Genomic DNA, 17,921 nt, shown 5'->3' with positions numbered 1-17,921 from the left:
TCAACATAATATGGTAAATGATGATACAGGTCTGCACAGGATGCTGTAGAAACAGAGGGGAACTTGACCCAATCAAAGGACAAAGGAAGCCTTATGGAAGACTTAGGGCAGGCAGGAACTGAATCTTGAAGATTTCTAGGTCTTATCTAGTCCAAGAAAGTTGTAGAGTTGTAGGAAGCAAGAAGAGCATGAATAAAGAAAAAAGACCTTTTGTCTCTACTCTGCTTATCAGAAAAACTGGAAACAAGTAGCTACTCGTAAGTGGAATAAGATAATAATGGCTCCATATCACTGACTATAAAGCTAGCTCTTATAGCTAATATTTATTGAGCTCTATGGGCCAGTAACTGTGCTAAGTGATTTATGTGAATTATCTCACACTATACTCATAAAAATCCTAGAAAAAGATACGTTCATCATCCTCAGTTTACAGGTGAGCAAATTAAGGCACTGAGAAGGTAATCTAAAAGCAGGATTTATATACACAGATCATTTAGTTCTTTGCCTCCCAATCTAGAGTATGACATTGTGAATATTAGCTCCGCACAATTTTCTTTTTTTTCTTTTTTTTTTTTGTTTTGTTTTGCAGTACTGGGCATGGAACCCAGGGGCATCCTATTCCATGCTACACCCCCAGCCTTATTTTTATTCTATATTTTGAAACAGAGTCTCACTGAATTGCAAAGGGCCTCACTAATGAGCTGAGTCTGTTCACAAACCCAGATCCTCCTGTCTCATCCTCCCAAATGCTGGGATTACAAGCATGTGCCACCACGCCCGGTTTCCCCACAAATTTTATCCAAATGTAATCCCCCTAGCCTTAATCTCATTATAATACTTTCGAGTAGTAAATACCCATTTAATCATGTTATTTAAGCAACAGTCAAAATAGGGCCCCCAAAACCTGCAAAGATTACTATGAGCCCAATGGCAAAAGCAGTTATTAGTGTGTCCTCACTAGATATATATCTAAGAATTATATTGATCTGAATTAAGTCTCTTGAGCATTCTTATATAAATGTTGAGGTGGCCAAATTAAGATTTTTTTTCAGCTTGGCATGATGGCGCATGCTTGTAATCCCAACTTTTGGGAGGCTGAGACAGGAGGATCATGGTTCAAGGACAGCCTCAGCTACTTAAGGAGGCTCTTTGCAACTCAGTGAGACCTGGTTTCAAAATAAAGAATAAAAAGCCAGGCATGGTGGTGCACGCTTGTAATCCCCGCGCTTCGGAGGCTGAGACAGGAGGATCGCACAGGTTCGAAGCCAGTCTCAGCTACTTAGTGAGGCTCTCAGCAACTAAGTGAGACCCTATTTCCAAATAAAGTATAAAATAGGTCTGAGAGTATAGCCCGGAGGTAGAAAGCCTCTGGGTTCTACCCCCAGTACCACCAATAAATAAATAAATAAATAAATAAATAAATAAATAAACAAATTAATTAAAAATCGGGCTAGGAGTGTTTCTGCAATGTAGAATGCTCCTGGGTTCCATTTACAGTCCTGAAAAAAAAAGATTTTTTCTTTTGTACCTTGATGATTGCAGGTCTGTTGTTCACAAACTTTTGTGTACTGTGTATTACAGCCTTACCTAGGAAAGTCTGTAAAATATATAGGCACTGGGTTCCATTGCACTCCTATACTAGAATCTCTGGAGTAGTGTTGAGCTGATATATTATTAACAAATTCCTGCTCCGGTGCAGTGGCACACACCTGTAATCCCAGCTACTAGGGAAAATGAGCAGGAGGATCGCAAGCTCAAAGCCAGCCTGGAAAATTTAGCAAGAGCTTGTCTCAAAATAAAGTAAAAATCCCCAGCACTGCACAATCAAATTAAAATTTAAAAGGGCTGTGGATATAGCTCTGTGGTAGAGTACTTGCTCAGCATGTACAAGGCTCTAGGTTTAGTCTCCACTGCTGCAAAAAGTTATTTAGATGATTTAACATCCTTAAAGTTCTACTCTCCATTCTTCATTTCATTATCCACTTTGTTATATCTTTAAATATTTATTGAGTACCTACTATAAGCCAGGTACACAGTTTTAGGAGCTAGAGATAGAGTCTCTGTCCTGGTAAGCTTCTTTCAAGTCAGGAGACAGATAATAAGTTCATAAACAAACAACTGAGTAGTATTACAATCCATTTAAGAGCTTGGGCCCTGGAGATAAAACAAATTTTGTAGGCTTGAAATATGCTTCTTTCTTTTCCTAACTGTATAATCTTGGGCAAGTCACTTAATTGTTCAAACACTCTCTTTCTCTGTAAATAGGACTAACAACATTCCATCACAATCCCTCAGGGCTGTTGTAGGGATTTAGCAAGATAACCTACAGCAAGTTCTTAGTGCTATGCCTAGTACATTGACTGTAGTCAATTTAAAACATAATTTTGCAGGCAACAACACTATGAGGTTTAATTACTTCTCTGATATTGCCACCAATATATTAAGTTCAGTTTCTATGTTTATTCAACATTCAAGACACAGTGTTTTAGAAATGTCCGTGGGTCTCTAAATCATCCCCCTTCTGCCGCTGCTAGTTTCCTAGGCAGCATCTATACCATACTCTGCGTCAGATTGCAAAACAAGAAAATAGATATTGACAACAAGGTCTACCAGGACCCCCCGATCCTTAATTAGGCACCTGAGTAGCTCTACAGGCGGGACAGAATTAGGAATGTGATAAAGCCTTGCCAGTATACTCAGTGGAAATTTAAAAATAGAAACAACAAAATCTAAGAAGAACCACATAGAGGACAAATGGTGCAGAACTCAAGGGATATATTTTTAAATTATCCTTTATATTTGTTTGGGCAAGAATGTCTACATACATCATTATCTATGTTTGTGCTCCATAACAACCTTGTAAGTAATCTTATTCTCATTTGACTGATGTGTAAATTAAAGCTCAAAATACTCAAATGATTAGCCCAAGGTTAGGCCAACAATTCAAACCTAGGCCTTCTTTCTCTCATGCTGAATTTCATACAAATAAATAGCATTTTGCTCACATATTTATATATTAATTTATTTATTTATTCTGTGGCACTGGAGATTGAAATCAGGGACATTCTACCTCCAAGCTACACCCCCAGCCCTATGTTTTTTTTTATTTTGAAACAGGGTCTTGCTAGGTTAATGAGACTCTAACGACTTGCTGACACTGTCTTTAAATCTGCAGTTCCTCCTGTCTCAGCCTCCCAAGTACTAGGATTACAGGGATGTGCCATTACACACAGCTCCACAGAAATATTTAAAATGAGAATTCATCCAATTTAAAAAAGAAATGAGAAATATAAATTGATTCTATATATAAAAATGCAAATAAATTTTAGTTCTAAACCTTCTATTTCTTAAAATTAAAGTTCTATATGAATTAAATCTGGTAAAAAAATGAAATGACACTTCTTTTTTAACTTATCATGGTTGCAATTTTACATTTGTGTAATGAATTTCTTCTGTTTCTTCCACTACAGCAAAATGAACCATGTCCACTTTTATTTAACATATAATAGGAGATCAATATGTATTTGATAAATGAATGACTGATCTGCTGGTTGCTTATAGCCAGATCATAGGCATGGAGAAGAATTTAGTCTTTGGTTCAGGCAGCAGTAGAAATTCTCCTGGCATCTTACACAAAAATACTGTAATGTGCCAAGGAGTTACTCCTTAGTTGCCAGAGAGAATGAATTTGCTTTAATGGACTTAGTGATTTACAGACAAAGGAATATTTGATCTAAAAACATAGCAGAAGCAGTGGTTTATAGGGTAGTAGAAGTCAAAATATTATATGAATTTTTTTATTATTTTGCAGGTCTGGGGATAGAACCCAGGGGCATTCAACCTCCAAGCTACACCCCTTGCCCTATTTTTTATTCTTTGAAACCAGGTTTCACTGAGTTGCAGAGGGCTTCACTAAGAAACCAGGTCTCACTGAGTTGCAGAGGGTCTCACTAAGTAGCTGAAGCTGTCCGCAAACCGTGATCCTCCAGTCTCAGCCTCCCAAATGCTGGGATTACAAGCGTGCGCCACCACACCTGACTTATATGAATTTTTAAAAGGGAATGTAAGGCAGTTTCTTAACTGTGAGTTTCTTCTCTATGGTTGTCAACAGATCTGTAGCAGAATACCTGGTTATTTAAGGAGACAGATTGCTAGGCTCAGATCTTCAGCATCCTCAAGAATTAATGCCAAAAAAGGCAGTATTTTTATTTTTAATTTAATTTAATTTTGCGGGTCTGGGGATGGAACCCAGAGGCACTTGACCTCCGAGCTACACCCTTGCCCTATTTTTTATTCTTTATTTTGAAACCAGTCTCACTGAGTTGCAGAGGGCCTCAATAAGTAGCTTAGGCTGTCTGCAAACTGCTATCCTCTGGTCTCAGCTTCCCAAATGCTGAGCTTATACGCATGAGCCACCACACCCAGCTAGACTGTATTTTAAAACAAGCTCTCCAGGTTTAAGAACTCTCAAGGTTTCACTATCAAGGTTTAAGAACTGCTGGAACTGCAAGAGCAATAGACTAGCAAATGGTATAAGACTGTACATGAGCTGGTCCTGATGGTGCACGCCTACAATCCCAGTATTTGAGAGGCTCAGACAGGAGGATTGGAGGTTCAAGGCCAGCCTCAGCAACTTAGCAAGACCCTGTTTAAAAATAAAAATAAAATAGGGCTGGGGTTAAGAGGAACTAAGAGGAAGACAGCCCCTGGTTTCAATCTCTAGTAAAACACACACACACACACACACACACACACACACACACACACAGTGTCTGGAGAAATTTCTGCATTATGTTTTAAAGTGAGCAGAAGAAGGGGAACCTACAAGAGACCAAAGTCACCAGTTAGGGAACTGATGCTATAATCCTAGGAAAATGAAAATTTAAGACCACGCAGATGTCCAAAAGTATTAAGTGTCACAGAGATATCAAGAATAAAGTCAAAGAAAATCCATTAAATATAGTAAGAAGATATATTGTGGCCTTTCAGCCTATTTTTATTAAAGTCATGATGACAGAATACATATTTTTTTCTGGGTCCTGACCCACCCTTCCAGATCCAACTCAAAACATTGCTTCCTGGTGATATATTTCCTGACTCTGATGCACAGAGTCCATCAATACCTGGGGTATGTAAGTCTATTATAGTAAACTATTGTACTGAAATTTTATTTACCTGGTTTTCTTTCTCATTTAGACTGAGAATTCCTTGAAAGAAGGAGATGTGTTTTTTTCTCTATTTTCATCTCTTTTTTTTTCAGATAACTGGTATATAATTTACAAATAAAATTGTATATATTTAAGGTGTACAACTTGATGTTTTGATAAGTATCCATGTCTTGTTTCTTTTCAAATCTCCAGTGTCTGGCATACAGAAGATATCTGTAAATGCCTGCTGAATGAATGACTGTAGAACAATTGGAGGCAAAGGGCACAGTCTGCCAGTGAAAGTAGATGAATCTTGTATGTTTCAAGGCAAATGAGAGCAGAGTAATTGATGCTGCTGAAGCGGGAATAAGCAGGGAATCCGTTTTTTCAGTGCTTGGAAGAGATATGATAAAAAGTGGAGCTTTACCTTTAGAAAACAGGAAGAACAACTCTCTGAATACTGACGGAAGCATAGAGGGTGGGTGTACAAGATAAAGTAGCATAGCTCTGAGGGCCCTTTACTATATAGGTCAAGAAGTCAAGGCCTTTGCTGAGAATAAGGTATGGAAAGCAGATTCTGAAGCCTCGGTGAAAAATATTACAAGAGTATTGGTGGGAGTGTACTGGTAAATCAATAAGAGATTAATAGATCCCATGCTATTTTCCCAGGCATTAAGAGCATGTTATCACAACCTGTCTTTTTTCCGTAGTCCTTGAAATAACAAGCTACATCCCTCAGTCATGCTAATTGAGACTGGTTACTACACCTGGGGCCGGAAAGTAACTGAAGTCACTGAACTCTCTCGGCACTTCCTTTTCATCATTTAAGGCACTCACTGCAGTGCTTCTACTATCATAGCTCTTTGTCATTTTCCCGCTAAATAGTTGAAGGCAAGTGCTATATATTATTCATTGCTGTTTTGTACCTTAACATAATGTTTTGCACATAATAGGAAGAACATCAGGCACACACCTCTAATAGAGCATTTATCACATCACACTCTATTTGTTTGCTTGTCTGTCTTCCCTTTTAGACCTTAGGTTCAAGGGCAAGGATTGAGTTGTATTGATCTAGCTCTGCTTTGTGCTTGGAACTTAGTCGTTTTGCAAATGCTTTTTGAATCAAATTTTGTTGAAAAGAATGCATGGATGAAAGGATGAATTAAAGATAGGAAAATGCAGGCATTGGGGGTAACATAAAAAGATGTCACACTATGCAGGCACTGCATTATGTCACACCATAATCATCTTTCTGACATAAAAACTATAAAACTGGTGGGAAATGATATTGGGGTACTTGTTTTCAAATACATCATATTTAGAATAAACGTTTTGGATGCTCTCTCACACACACAAGCACGTACTCAGAAGGGTGTGTGTGTGTGTATGTGTGTGTGTGTGTGTGTGTGTGTGTCCTACTGGGGATTGAACTCAGGGGCATTCTATCTCTGAGCTACACTCCCAGCTCTTTTTTGTTTGGAAACTGGAAAAAAGGTGTCTCTAAGTTACTAACGTTTCCTTATGTTGTTGAAGCTGTCCTCGAACCTGTTATCCTCCTTTCTCAGCCTTCCCAGTGCTGGGATTACAGGCATGTGACACCAGGCTTTTTTTTTTTTGGCATATTTTTAGACACTCCCTGTTAGAGCACTGAGCTCAGGGCTCCTTGCAGTTAAATAAATGATGTGTCCACTCTTATTGGGTACCTATTTGATTGGAATCAACATTATACCACTATGGTCATTGTTTCTTGTAGATTACAATTTAAGGTTGATATTGTAGAAAAATTGATGAAACCATACAGAAACAGCTTTGGATCAAAATGATGGACATCCATGTCTATTGCAGGGAAACCAGATAATTTACGGGCATCTTTAAATGTTCAGTGGTGTTGGGGCTTTTTTAACCTTAAAAAAAAAAAACAGGCTTGCAGTCTGTGAAGCTAGTAGAAAATAACAATAGCTGACCTGTACAGAGGCCATACCGTGTTCCCAGGCATTGATCTATGTGATTTACATAGATTAACTCATTTCTTACAACATTTTAGATAAGACCAGTATCATCTCCATTTTGAACGAGATGAATCTGAGGGACAGAGAGATGACATAACATGATCAAGGTCATAGAGCTATATGTAAGTAGGAGAGCTGAGATCCAAACCCAGCACTCTGTTTCTAATATACCTTAAAGTAAAACCCTAGTTTCAGGCATTTGATTTACCTGGGTGAGTTACAAAGAAAAGATTACTTCTCTTTTCTGACTATGGCAATCTCAGCATTTGCACAGAGCCTGTTATATATCAGGGTCTCTAATAACGCGCGTTAGCTGCATTCTCTCACTCTTCCTCACAATAATCCCGTGAAGTACTATTTTTATCTCCATTTTAATGCCCCAAAAGATTGAAGCTTCAGAAATTCAAAGTGATTCGCTCAAGTACTGAAATGCAGACAGCTGACTCCACTACGAGCGTCTCAATCTTTTCTGGCAGTAAAATGAGGCAAACGGAGGACCTCAAAGGGATGCCACGAGAGTACAATGAAATAATGGATGTTAAAGGCCTCCGTGAACAAGTGCAAGAAATAAGGCCTACCCACTTGAATCACTGTTGAAAACCGGTTACCCAGGTCTCTGTTACAACGGTTTCTAGTCCTAACCCTAACCCTTCTTTGCCCAAACCCACGGCGATATCTTTAAATCTCTTTATCTCCACAGAGCCTGCCCCCAAACACTTGGCAGAGCCGCGGAGCGGAGAATAGAAGGTACCCGCGCGAGCAGGAGGCGGAGCCTACCGCCCCAACCGTACCGGGGGATCGCGTGCACATGCGCTATGGCCCTGCAGCTTCAACTGCCCCGTCTCTGCGACCAATCAGAGCCCGCGGCGCGCTCGGGACGTAGCAACGTTGTGTGGGTCGTGTGCGTGCAAAGGGAGGGAGGCAACGTAAGGGCGCTCCGCGAGCCCGTCTCTCCTCGAATGAAAGGAAACAACCTCCAGCGACAGAGCCCCGCTCTCAGGCACTGCTGGAGAACCGAGACCGACTTCTTTCTCTTTACCCTCATTGGCGCTTCTCTTTTGCTGTCCGGCTCTGGGCCCTGCTGGTGAGTACCCAGGGAACCCAGGGAGCCCCTATTCTCTTCCCGGCGGGAGAAGACAAGGAGGATGGCGGTGGCCAGGCCGCCGCCCCTGCCCGTTGTTAAGGGGGGGGACTCTTGGTGGTCTCGCTTTATTGTCAGGGACCCCAGAACCGCTGTTCATTGTAGGTACTTGGCAGAGAGGCTGCTGAGAAAGTGCTTTAGAGGTGCCGACGGAGACGTTAGGCTCAAGCCTAGACTTCGGGGTAGGGGGCGCAACATTTGAGGAAGAAAAAAACTGGGAATTTTTAGTCTTCGATATTGCTTAGGACATATTTGGGAAGGACAGATACTCAGTTTGGGATGAGTAAGAAGAGGAATTGTTCAAATGGTAAGAGTAGGTTAGCCTTACAGGATGAGGAAAAACTCTGGGGTGGGAGGAATTGGGAGTGAAACTGATGTATAAAGCGAAGCTTATACCGAAGACCATGAGAGGAGGATCTCCTGCCCCGAGGGAGCGTTAAGAAAGTGGTAGGATGAAATACTTCTGGATTCGAGAGACTCGGAAAAGGACGATTAGGGATCCCTGACTTTACGACTGAAAGGAACCTGCCGAAGTGTTTTAGAGGAAGATAGTTTTCCGAGTTTAGCGCTTGATTTGAGGGAGATCTTGAACCAGAGTGTGTATGGGTGACTAACGGAAAGGATCTGGTATTTATGCATACCATCCTTTATTATACGGAGGAACAGCGCGGTATTTTGCAATTTCCATTCGCTTCGATATTCTGCGTGGAAGTTGAAAAAATCTTTTTTGTTTTTGTAAAACCTTTTCATTTGTTTACTGCGTAATGTCAGGTCTTATTCATACAGTTCAATTTTCTAACTCTAACTCTTGGGTTTTAAACAACTGGAAAATTCCTTTAGTTTCCTTTTGAATAACCGCAAAAAGCAGTGCGACGCCTGTAACAATATCGTGCAACCAAATTCAGGTGCCCTTCCGGTACATCTCTTACTCGTTTCTTTCTCTCACTGTAACTTTCCTGGCAGAAATACTGTATCTTCTGAGGATCGCGTTTATATATTTTGATCTGTATGTTTCAACTTGCCTGAGTGTGGAATGTTTTACTCTTCCAGAACCGCATTTTTGTTTTGTTTTATTTATTTAATGTGAAAATGCTCTTTCAGATACCAGGCATTGGATGAGCTCACGAGTTGGTGCTTGAATGCTCTTCTTTATATTTTAGGTTATTTCTACCCTACCCTGATGTTTCACAGCATCTGAGAAAATCAGAAACGCATTGATTGCTTCAGCCTAACGAATCTGGCTTTTATATTTCTTTCAGATATTTAAATTATGTTGTTCCCATTGTTACTGTTGCCTCTTTATTTCTGCTTTGTAATGTTATCCATACTGTTTCTTTTAAGGAAAAGGTTTCAATGTTACGTTAACCTATCAAACTTGGATCTCTGCCTGCCCCGAAAACCTTTTAAACTAAAATTAAAATGTTTTATCTGTGGATCATCATGAGCCCCTCCCTTAATATTGATCCTTGGAATGCCCTTATTCTACTTAACAAGATACCACATGTGGCAGCATTAGATAAAAATCTGTATTTTTATGATAAAGATTTTTTTTTTTGCTAGGAGTCATTGTTTCCATGTTCTCCACTTCATGTTTTATAAGGATGATGTAAAAAATTAGCAAGATATGCACAGATGTACTACTTGAATTTTACTGGAAAAATCTATTTAGTCATTGCACATTGGGAAAGTTTATGATGGCTTTTTTGCACTTTTTGTGTAGCTCTATTCACTTTGCAAATTAAATTTAAATCGATTACAGTAAAATACCCTAGAATTATTTTTAATGCAAAATAAAATGTATCTTTTTTTTCTCTTTTAGATTTCAAGGTCTGATGGCTAGGAAAACAGGTTCTCAAAATTAAGATGAAAAATTAACTTGTTTATAAATTGAAAAGGACAATTCAGCATGGGTAGAATTTGGTTGATAACCATTTCAGAATTAATTTTTAGAATTAAAAGTGGTTTTTCACTCGAGGCATTATCTTGATCTTAAGACAGTATTATAGCCAGTGCTAGGATTTTATAGAAATTACACATTAAAGTTGTCTGTATGATTAGATTTATAATGTGTCTTCCTTTCCACTAGCCTAGATGACCAGGAGAAATGCTAAATGTATTACAGTTACTTTAGAGTACTTATTATTCATTACATGACAGTTAAAAAAACTGATTTATAACTCAAATAACAGATTTTGGTGCTATATATGAATCTTGGTATTTGCCTTAATTAATTCTAAAAAATTGGGTTAGCTATATTCTTGATAAAGCATCTGAACAAATACTTGCCTCTGCAAATGCAAACACACTTCCCCTTTTGTTTCTTTTGTTTCTCTGTCTTTTTTCCCCTTTAGTCCTAAAAGTATTTGCTGCCTCTTTTCAATCAATTTCCCAGTTTATAGCCAGTGCTATGAATTCAGTACTATTGTAAAATATCTAATGCCTCTTGGAAGACCAAGGATTTTAAGAATATAGATAGCACTAAGAGTTTGTTAAACTCATCAAAACAGACTATCAGGGCCTTTGAAGTTTTGTTAAAAAGAAAGTCCTAGATATGAGTTCATGAGAAGACATGTTTTCTTTGTGACTTCATATTAAATCTTGATTAAGCATGTGAATTTTTATATTTAATAGCTCCAAATGGTTTGTAGATACAGCATTACCTTGCTGCTACAATCCTTGTTGGTGAACAAATGCTTCTCAGAAAGATACAGTGTAGTATTAATGAGAAGTTTTTCAACATAGTGTTATGAAAATATACAAATATATAAAAAATTGAAATAATTTGATAAATTAATTTTGAGGTAGGCATGTGAGATTTTGTTGATTGTGTTGTGTGTACTGGCAACCTGGATCCTGAACTACGTAGTTCTACTTACTCAAAAAAATTACAAAGATCAACTGATTTTAAATTAGTTTAGTATTGTTCTGAAAAATACATGTTTAGAATGATGATCTAATCTGAAACTGTCTGTGTTAGAGCTTTTCTCTCCTTTTTCTGTTTGACTGTATTATGTATAATTATAATTTGATCAAATTTAAGACTCATTCAGAAAATTTTCTCTTCCATTACACAATATTACTAATTTACATATGGAAGTTCCTGCATTTAGAAGACATCAGTTAGTGAATTTAATAAACAGAATTTGAACAAATCTAAGTCATATAATATAGTCTTATAAAAATTGGGTCCTAAAGACCATTTTTGGATAGATATTAGAAACTTAACTGTTTCTTTACTTGAAAAGGATAAAATTGGAAAAAATAATTTGTTAAAGATCATGTCCATGTTTCTTTTAACCTGGAAAATATCCAAGTTTTAAAAATAAATGTTCTTATTGAACACATTAAAGTCATGGTTCAGTAAGTTTATTTTAATTATTTTTATCACTATCTGAATTTAAAGAGATTGTGCAAAAATAAAATTCTGTTTCCTCTGTTTTTAGTTTTCTTAGTAGTCTTTTCTCTGTCTCCTTGAAGGGACACTTTGCTATATTTGAAAAATATTTTTTACTAATTATGCCAGTAGGTAATGATTTAATACTGTACAGTTTTATCCACACAGAAATGTTTATAATTATTTCAACTATGCCCAAGTTTGGGAGCAGTTTTTTTTTTAAATTACTCCAGATTTCCTCTAGTTCTCATTCATTCTCAACTAGATAGATAGATGGATGGGACATTTGGGGTTTAATATTACTTTCCCTATACTAAGTAGCTACTTTAGTGCATCTATTTAAACCTAGGACAAACATTAAAATACTTACATGAATATGTATAAACTAACATTAAAATGAAATTAACTGTTTTGTTGCCATTCTTATTCTCTGTAGCACTTCTTGAGGCTTAAAGTGGCATTCTAAAGGCAATTTAAAATCATGTCAAGCTCTATTGAACAGAAAAAAGGGCCTACAAGACAGCGCAAATGTGGCTTTTGTAAGTCAAATAGAGACAAGGAATGTGGACAGTTACTAATATCTGAAAACCAGAAGGTGGCAGCACATCATAAGTGCATGGTAAGTATATAGGCCCTGCAACTAAGAGACCTTGAAATCATTCATGAGAAAATCTCAAGAACACATGTAAATTCCTGAATACTAAAAGAACCACTCAGTTAAATCTGTTTTAATTATTATTTTCTTAATGTGCTCAGTTACATTTTTAATAACTGGTTTAACACTAATGCTATGCCATTTTTACTGGAAATGTTCTTTTTAAATTTAACATCTTATTCATTGTTTTATTGTGAATTAATACATATGTGAACCCTAATTATTTTTTAAATGTAATTTATAGCTCTTTTCATCTGCTTTGGTATCATCACACTCTGATAATGAAAGTCTCGGTGGATTTTCTATTGAAGATGTCCAAAAGGAAATTAAAAGAGGCACAAAGCTGGTAAGTTGGTATTTCTGCCTCTTGAGTACAAAAATTATTTTAAAGTCATTAAAGAGGAAATTGCTTATTTTAGAATGTATTAAATTATTAACTGAGTATAATTTTAAATTGCAGTCTTTTTTCCTAAGCTAAGCAAAATTTAGGTCTGGGCTTAATTTATTTACCACTCAACAAAAAGAAGTGAATCAACACTTATCTTAATAAAATATTTTTTTTCAAAAGGAATTGAAATTTTAATGGCTGTTTACTTAGAAAACAAGCAGTTTTCTCGGTGTGCATGTATCATATATTAAAAGTCTTAATTTAAGTATATTTTATATAATTTTCTCTCCTACCATAAAGTTATTGTGGTCATTAAAAATGAAGATGACAGTACCCACCTCCAAGAGGAAAATGTTAAAACTTGGTAAACAAAGTATTCTACTGAGGTTCATCTGTATGATATAGCATTGATGACTTTGGATAACTTTTGCTTACTTTTACAGTTTTTCTGAAGCAATGCTAGAATAATGTTCCTGTAGTTGTTGCATTCACTACCAGTAACTAGTTTGGCAAGATTTTAAATTCTCTTTTTAAAAAGTAGTATCATTTCAATTGGTATATATGACACACGGTTTACTTTAGAACATTTTTATTAATTGAAAAATTTATTTTCATTTGGTTATTTTTTTATTTGAGCTCTTTATTGAAATAACATCCTTAAATGTACCCTCAGTAGCTTCACTATCAACTATTTCATTATGTTGAAGATGGGTGTGGCAGAACATATATCTATATTCTTAGTAACTGAGTAATTTCTTTTTTTAGTCTTTAAAAATTTTTTTGAAACAGTCTTTCTGAGTTGTGAAGGGCCTTGCTAAGTAGCTGAGGCTTGCAGCAAACTGCAATCCTCCAGTTTCAGACTCCCAAATGCTGGGATTACAAGTGTGCGCCACCACACCTGGCTAGTATTCTCTTATTTCACAAGGAATCTGAGATGTCAGTTTTTGGGTGAAATGGTTATGGAAAGAGGAAGGCTTTCAGTTTGATGATTAGGAGCAATATATTTTGAGAAGGAGCCCTCAGATATTGGAGGAAAAGCATTATGAAGTAATATAAGTTCAAAAATACATGAGATTTTCTTTTAGATAAGTAATCCAAATCCTACTATCAGTATTGATACAAATAAAAATTCAGAGGTCAGACCGTTTTTGTATTAGTGAGACCTTAACTTATGAAAGTGTTTAAATTCTTTATCCCTAAAATAAATAGTAGATAATAATAGAAAGCTCTATTTTTAAATGTGGTGTGTGTGTGTGTGTGTGTGTGTGTGTGTGTGTGTGTGTGTGTGTTAGTTACTGGGGATGGAACCCAGGGGTCTTCTACCTCCAGTCTTCACTCCCAGACCTATTTTATATTTTGTTTGGAAACATGGTCTCACTAAGTAGCTGAGGCTGGCTTTGAACCCACAAGATCCTCCCATCTCAGCCTCCCAAGTACTGGGATTATAAGCATGCACCACCATACCTGGCTCTAAATGTGATTTTTTTTTAAATTGGTGATTTTAGGTTTCTTCCTATTATTTTAGTGTGCTTACTTTTAAGAACCAGAGCACAGTGCTTTAATTTCCTGGTCTTTAAAATAATTTCAGATAAAAGTATATTCTTTATGTGAAAGTATTGCTGTTAACCTTATTATACAATTACTTATTCCCTTCCCTTATGAATAGCCCTGAAAAATGCTTCTTCATCCTGACTTGTTAGGATTTTTGTCACTTGACATTGTTCCCGTAATCAGAACAGGAAGAGTTTTGGTCCCTAATTTTGAAATATCATTAACTAATGCAGTACCTAGTTTTTCTTGTTACATGAAGCAGTAGCATACAGCTGGCAGTATTGCTAAATTCAATGGAGATTTTTTTTTTTTTTGCAAAGAAAACATCAGAACTTTATATGATCTTCACTGTTAAAATTTTTTGATTAGGTATGTTATAGTGTAAGTTCCTAATTTACCCCCCAAGTGTAATATGTTATAACTAAACTTGTTCCTTAATCTATAGAGTGGAATAATATTGGAAATTAAGAGCATAGGCATAGCAACAGACTTGAGTTTGAGTCCCAGCTCTGTCACTTAATAACTGAATGACCTTGGCTAGATTATTTTCCTCTCTAGGCCGTATTTTTTTGCATGCAAAAATGGGGTAATGACATTACTTGTTGTGCAGAATTACAGCCAAGATTAAAGGAAGAAATATATAGAACTGAGCATGGTCCTTGGCACATTATAAAACTGTATAAATGGCAGCCACCACTAGGGTTATTGCTTAAAAATAAGATCATGCTAATATCATCGGCTAATGAAAAGCGTGCTGGGATGAAAAGCCATCAGGACTATTTTTATTGATTTATTTATGTGCTGGGGATTCGATTTAGGGCCTCATTGCTGCTAAGCATGTGCTTTACTGCTGAGCACCATTTCTACCCCTGATTTTTTTTAAATAACTGCACATTATGTAACCTTAGAGAAGTCATTAACTTATTTGTCTTTTTGCCAACTGTAAATAGATAATGCTGTATCACTGCTTACCAAACAGTGATATTGTATGACTAAAAAGTGCTATAAAAGATGTGAAGAGTAACCTTAGACAAACTGTTACAGAAGCCATCTGATGCTATAGGCATCAAGCATTGAGAAATAGCAGTAGGAGAACACTTCTGGGCCAGGGCATATCATTTCCCCCCACCCCTGGTTTTTAAATAACTTATTTAGGGGATTTGAGAACAGCATTCATCTATTTTGCTGGGGATTTTTTTTTTTTTTGCAATACTAGGAATTGAACCCAGGGATGCTCTGTCATAGAGCTATGCCCTCAGCTCTTTTTATATTTATTTTGAGACAGGGTCTTAATAAGTTGCCCTGGCTGATCTTGAATTTGGATCCTCCTGCCTCATTCCCCTAAGAAGCTGGGATTACAGGTATGCAGTGCTGTTCCCAGCATATGTTTTACTTTGAAATAGTTTTTAAGGGTTTGCGGGTATAGTTCAGTGGTAGAGGACTTTCCTAGCATGGGCAAGGCCCTGGGTTCTATCCCTAGCACAGAAAAAAAAAGAAATTATTTTTTACTCATTTGACCCTTGAGTTTGCCCCTTCTCTTATACCATTTTTTAAAAAAATACAACCAAGTCACCCAAATTCCAGATTTTAGCTTTCTTTCCTACTTTTCCCAAGCAGGTTTGTCTAAGCAATAAAAGGGCCATAAATTAAATAGAAAAAAAAATGAAGAGTTTTTAAATAACTAGATAAACTACATATAAACTAGATAATCAACTTCCCTAATTGACTTTTTAAGACATTTTATCCTGTGAGCATTTTTGCCCTGGCTCCTGTTCATTTGGATTGCCAGGTGAAAAGTAGGTCATGAATATCCAGTGGAAATAATCAAAGCAGGAACACGGACTCCTGAGAGCTTTCAAGACAAATTTCAGTCTGTACCTGTTATTAGCTCCAAAGGTCCTTGTTTGTCCCAAAGAAAAGGACTGAGAGAAGAGGCTAGAGCTTGAGGTAAAAAGGTACAGGTAACCAGGTGGCTCAGACTCTTAGGAGTGTAGAATCACTCAGGAAAGTGGGGGGGTGCAAGTATGTGATTCCTGTGTTTTGTACCTCGAGGCAGTTTTCCTGTCAGCAACCAGGATCAGAGGAAGAAGCTATTGCACATGAGCATATTTATGTCTTTTTATTATATTTTAAAATACATAATATTAATATGGACCAGGAAAAATTGGCCACAGTACTAAGGCTTTTACTATTTGAGGCCCTGTTTGTACAGTTTAGAAACATATATTTTCCCAGAATGATTGCCATTTCCTACTGAAGCTATATGGAGACACTATATCAATACCATCTATTCTTATTCTCCAGCCATCTAGCCAAATGCAAATTTCCAATTAAAATTATGGGTTAATCATTGCTTTTTTGAATTTAAGGAGATACTTAAGTAGCATATTTGAAGAAAACAATCTTTCTGGATGATGCTAGTTGGTAAATCACTAAAAAGATTTACATTGGATAGTTACTCATACTAATTGGTTACCCTGTGCCAGACATATCACAGATTTCAAGAACAGAAAAGAGTTCAGGAGTCTGTTTAGTTTGTTTTCTTAATAACAAGTTAAGATTACCTATAAGCTATCCAAGATAACCCTTTTGCTTACTCTATTTTTAAATATGTCAGAAAATTATGATTCTACCCAGGTTACCTGAAACAGGACCAGACTGTATAAAATTCTTCAGAGTTGAGAAATTCATCCCTCTGTATAACTCAAGCATCTCTCTTAATGTTAACCCATTTATTCTAGGTCCTTTTTGTTCCATTAAAGAAGTATTTGGGATTTTTTTTCTTATTTAATACACCCCTCATTATGCTTGATGATCATCCTTAGGTCACTCCTAAACTTTTCTTTTTAAACTAAATTTTACTCATCCTATGAAATTCTCTGAACCTTTTTCATACATTTACTATTATAAATAGCTAATATTTCTTGAATACTTTATATATTGGCTAGGGACTAGGCTAAGTATTTTAAATATATGATCCTCTCTAATCCTCACAGTTATACAGTGAGATAGGAAAGTATTCTCACTTTGCACATAAGAAAACTGAGGCTCAGAAAATTTAAGTAACCTGACTATGCTCATATAGCTAGTAAGTGGCAAACCTAAGAATTGAATTCAGGACTACTCCATTCCTAAGCCAGAACCCCTAATCACCAGGTTATACTAGATTGTCATTTAAAAAGCTACCTAACTAAAAATCACATTTAATAACTACAATGCTTAGAGCTTAGTAGTTTTTGAATAAAGATGAAAATTGCGTAGAATTTAGGACATAGAACTTCTATTAATGTCTTGTTAATAGAATTATCTTGTTAATTTTTAGGGTAAAAAAATCCCTGTACATATCTTCCATCAAAGTGTTCTTATTCTGAAAATAAAAGACTTAGCCAGGCATGATGGTGCACGCTTGTAATCCCAGCATTTGGGAGGCTGAGACAGGAGGGTCACAGTTCCCGGACAGCCTCAGCTACTTAGTGAGGCCCTTTGCAACTCAGTGAGACCCTGTTTCACAATAACGAATAAAAAATAGAGCTGGGGGTATAGCTTGGAGGTAGAATGCCCCTGGGTTCCATCCCCAGTACCGCATAAAAAAGAAAATTAAAGATTTAATACTACATAGTCTATTTACTCAATACC

At 36.7% G+C, this 17,921-nt stretch overlaps 1 protein-coding gene across 2 annotated transcripts in view; it reads left to right on the top strand.

Moving 5' to 3' along the window:
• Nucleotides 1–12,172: 12,172 nt before the first annotated feature.
• Nucleotides 12,173–17,921, top strand: part of PHF6 (PHD finger protein 6) — a gene marked incomplete at both ends in the record, with an annotated part of 48,203 nt that continues 42,454 nt past the window's right edge. For both annotated transcript variants that reach the window (XM_080718775.1, XM_080718776.1), the window contains 2 exons: nucleotides 12,173–12,310; nucleotides 12,591–12,692. In XM_080718775.1, the coding sequence (XP_080574901.1) occupies nucleotides 12,173–12,310; nucleotides 12,591–12,692 (240 nt within the window). The remainder of the gene's footprint in view (nucleotides 12,311–12,590; nucleotides 12,693–17,921) is intronic.

This window comes from Muscardinus avellanarius (assembly GCF_963383645.1).
Source record: "Muscardinus avellanarius genome assembly, chromosome: X".
Classification (NCBI taxonomy): domain Eukaryota; kingdom Metazoa; phylum Chordata; class Mammalia; order Rodentia; family Gliridae; genus Muscardinus; species Muscardinus avellanarius.
The sequence above is the reverse complement of the archived record's forward strand: the minus strand, read 5'-3'. Positions and strand labels throughout refer to the sequence as shown.